At 37.7% G+C, this 4,576-nt stretch overlaps 1 protein-coding gene across 1 annotated transcript in view; it reads right to left on the minus strand.

Annotated features, from left to right (window-relative positions):
* adam12a (ADAM metallopeptidase domain 12a) overlaps positions 1-4,576 on the minus strand; it is a 107,534-nt gene that overhangs the window by 44,432 nt on the left and 58,526 nt on the right. Inside the window, exon 6 of the mRNA XM_016459530.1 lies at positions 1,524-1,713. Within this exon, the coding sequence (XP_016315016.1) occupies positions 1,524-1,713 (190 nt within the window). The remainder of the gene's footprint in view (positions 1-1,523; positions 1,714-4,576) is intronic.

Below are 4,576 nucleotides of genomic sequence, written 5' to 3' on the forward strand. Positions count from 1 at the left end.
GTTCTATGCCAGATATGTTATGTTCTGATTCGCCTATTTTTCAGTGGTCTTTTGCATGCACGAGATTTACATAAGAAGGAGGAAACAATGGTGTTTGAGGCTCCCGGTATTTAATTTCCATGTACAGAACTGTTATTATTCAACTATGCCAAGGTAAATACAGTTTTCCATTATATGGCATCTTTAGTATCCTAATGATTTTTGGCATAAAAGAAAAGTCTATAATTTTGACCCATACAATGTATTTTTGGCTATTGCTACAAATATACCCCAGCGAATTAAGATCTTAAGGTCCAGGGTCACATATGTGTACAGGCTGTTTAAACACATGCAACAGGATCTAATTTCCAATCCAATCCAAACTCAAAGCTGTTTGACAGTATAAATGCGACAGAGTCCAGCCTAAGATGAAGGTGACCCTCGTCTTCATTCATTCAGCATCAGTCCTCTCGCTCTCAATGGAAGCTGTCTCTCATTGTTTCCAGTGACTGGTCTGCCGTTAATGGAAATAAAAGGCCGGACTCATCTGTGTCAGGCTTCGCGTTGAGAAGAATTAGGGTCGTACCGCCTAGCAGACTGTTTCACCTGTTTCGCTTTGAAGAGGGAAGCTGATAAGCATCTAACTGAATAAAAACACTTGACTTCCACAGCAAGACCGATATCTGCTGAACTGATGAAACGTATGAGCCTAAATTGAATCAGCAACAACATCGGGCACAGAAACGGCTGTGTGTGTAGCAAATGGTGGATAAATGCTTTTCAGGAAAATCTAAAAAATGACTCTCTTGTGTGTAAACAGTTAGTTTGTATTGAGATTCTGAAAGAGGCTGATTTCAATGTCAAAGTTCAGACACAGCAATCATTTCTGTCATATTAAACACTTCAGTGTCCACGGCGAGAGACTGAACGCATCCTCGGGTGTCCTTAAACTGACCAAACAAAGAGAGATCTGTCGCCTTATGCATCAGTAGCTTCACTAAACAGAACAGGTTTCCTGAACACCCCACCTGTCTGTCATTGGTCAGGCAAACAGGTAGTCCCGCCCCCAAACTCACTCTATTGACTGATTCAGTGTTACTATTGGGCTGGTCAAAAAACAAGCTATTTTATTTCTGTAATGTGATGTATTTCAAATCAAATATATATACAACAAATATAACAATAAAATAAAATACAATTTTAAATAAATAAAAATGTAAACAAAATAAAAATAGAATAGTGCAAGTTCAGAAGCCACCGAGTGTGCAGTAAAATAATAAAGAGCTAAAACTGAGGGAAAGTCTTTCAAGTATTCTCAGATTTTTATTGCCCTATATCTGCTTAATTGGTCATTCTTTGGTTTGTCATTGGTCAGGCAAACAGATAGTCCCGCCCCAAACACAGTCACTGTTACTGCAGCTCTCTTTCAATCATCATGGATAAAAGCCCAACCCTACATTGTTTACAGCTAAATATCCAGTTTTATTCAGAAATGTGTCACATTAGAGAAGTTAAACACAATGCTGTGTTTCTGTTGGACTAACCCTCTGGCTGCTGTGAGAGCTGAAGACGGCTGCTGTACTGTTCATCATCTCTGTAGGGTATGAAATGTTGTGACCGTGTCCGCAGGTTCCCTGGGTGAGTTTAAGATGTTCTCCTCTGTAAAGACGGTGTGTGTTTCCCTCTTCCATTGGCTCCAGTACATACACTTCATGTTCAAGTGAAATCAGTCCCCTGCAGAACGAAGCAATAAACAGTGTTCAGTTAACATCCGAATATGTTCATGTTACAATTATGTATGCATCATGTAAACCTAACGAGAAATAGCTAGATATAATACTAAAATAGAACATTTATGTATTAGTTTACTGGGAATATGAGCAGTTAACTTGACATGTAACTTTACTGACATTTTTTCTCTCTCATATTTTCATAATTTGGCTGAACAGAGCCAACACAATAAACACAAATTTTATCAATAAACAAAATAATACTCAATATTTCTTCAAGTAAATTTCAAGTAAAATGTATAAGTCTCATCATGAACAGTGAAATATAAAAATGTATATGAAAATGTGGAGAAAAACAATATTTATCTGGTCTATGCACATATTGAACTAAAAATATAAATAGTCTATAATATTTTGTAAATAAATTATAGTATCACACAATCTATGTCTAGCATCTATTTCTAGTTGCTTATCAGAAAGCAAATACAATATCTTATTAATCAAATTTGTAACGTATGCAGAACTACTTCTGTCAAATTCTATTATAATTTGTCATTTTTTTCTAACATTTTCATAATTTTGCTAGACAGCGAAAAAACAAACTTTATCCAACAAAATAATACTTTTTTTTTTTTTTATCAATTTTCACAATTTCATGTCTCAGTAAAATACAGAAATGCATATCCACAAAGTGGAGAAAAATAATATATTTAAATATATTTCATTTATCTATTTTTCTGGACTATGCACATATTGCACTAAAAATCTTAATAGTCTATCATTTTTTGTCAAAAAGGCTCACACAATCCATTTCTAAATGAGCATCTCTTGGAAATGTTGCTAATCAGGAAGTAAATGCAATATTTTCAAGCTTTTACTGTAAAAAGCAGAACAATATTACCTCCTGCTATGAATTAAATTTGTAGCATTCATGTGGAACCACATCTGTACTCTATTATAATTATTGTGCTTGCAGTTTTCATGACCGCATATTAATTTAGAGACCGTGTGAAATATTTGTACTTATTTGAACAGCACTTTTCCCAAAATGTGCTTTCAAATGCTGAGATGCACTGATAATTTATGATTATTGGGAACTGGAGACACAGAATAGGAGCGAGACAAAAGAAGCTTTTACAACATTAACACAAAACTGCGAGAGAAACTCTTCTATGAGAGGAAGTGGTTTCTCGTTTTCCCACAAAATAAGACAGCGTGACGTTTTGGAAAGCGGCTTAGGTCAACATCCAAGCCACTTTTGGTCAGTAGACGATCCATTTTGTAGGATATTTGGCTAAATAAATCTTCCCCCGAGCTCTAATATTAACACTCTGTGGTTCTTGGACCGGCGTCCGCAAACCTTTCTCACACTTTCGAGTCGTACGCTGAATTTAAGCGACGTTCTCCTCAGCTGGGAAACAGCCAGCGCTTTGGGCTTTTCCAGAAGTTTCAAAACTACATTCTCCACCGCATGAGATCCTCGTGGAAACGCTGGATGCTGTCAAACTAAAGCAGCAGCAATTTGTTTTGGCCACTTCTGTCGGAGGAGACCTGCGCTGTGTCTGTCTGCCAGGCGGAGAAAGACAGGTTACTGCGGCACAAAAACTGAGTCAAGGTGAAATAAAGAGCTGAACAATAAGTGCCGTGACTCTGGGGACGGAGACGCGTATCACACTTTATCGCTGTCATAAATCCTACGTGTCCGGGCCGCGCTCGTTCTCGCAGGTCCAAGTGTGAAAATCAACTTTATGCATCTCTTGTGGTGCACGATCAGTTAATATAAAGTTATAATGGTGACGCTCTGACAAGCTGTTATAGGACAGTTGCTTTCCTCTTTTATAGCTGAATCGCATTCGTTTCATAATTGATGAGCTTGGCAACATCGACACTGTTATTGAACTGAATGCAACTGAACTGACTCAAGCTGAAAAACTTCATTATTGTTTTCTGTAGAGCTACTTTAAAGTTGAATTAAGCTTGTTTCATAATTTGATGAACTTTGCACTATTATTGAACTAAATTGAATCAACACTGAACTGCACTGAGTTGAATAATGTCACTATTATCTTCTATTGCTTTATAGTTGAATTGAGTTTGCTTTGTAATTGCTTCACACTGTTATTGAAGTAAACTGAATCAACTTAACTGAGTTGACTCATACAGTAAAAATAATATTTCAAATATAATATAGAAAAATATAGAAAAAATGGGCAAAAATAAATTTTCTAAAAAAAATGGTGTATATATATATATATATATATCTGTTGTTTTTAACCAGGTTTCATTATTTCTTACACAGAACAACCAACTGGATGCTAACCAGTCAGGCTTCAGGAGAGGCTGCGCTACTGTCAGTCACTGAAGCCCAGCGGATTGGAAAAGCTGATTCCAAATCATCAGTTCTTATTCTGCTGGATCTATCTGCTGCTTTTGACATGGTGAATCATCAGATCCTCCTGTCCACCCTCTCACCACTGGGCATCACAGGGATTCCACTTCGCTGGTTTGAATCCTTTCTCAACCCCTCCTCTTCTCTATATGCACTACATCACTGGGACCCATCATACAGGCACATGGTTTCTCTTACCAGTGATATGCTAATGACACACAGCTCTATCACTCATTTCAACCAGATGATCCAACGGTAGCTGCACAGATCTCAGGCTAGACATCGATGCTTGCATATAGAACAGCCTCAGGCTCAGCACCCACCTACTTCCACTCACTCTTATGAATCTACATCCCCTCCAGAAGTCTGAGATCCACTAGTGAGCGACGCCTCGTGGTACCACCACAAAGCGGCACAAAATCACTTTCCAGAACATTTTCGTTTACCGTTCCTGGCTGGTGGAATGATCTTCCCACCC

Source organism: Sinocyclocheilus anshuiensis, unplaced genomic scaffold, assembly GCF_001515605.1.
Source record: "Sinocyclocheilus anshuiensis isolate Anshui unplaced genomic scaffold, SAMN03320099.WGS_v1.1 scaffold493, whole genome shotgun sequence".
NCBI classification, from domain to species: Eukaryota; Metazoa; Chordata; class Actinopteri; order Cypriniformes; family Cyprinidae; genus Sinocyclocheilus; species Sinocyclocheilus anshuiensis.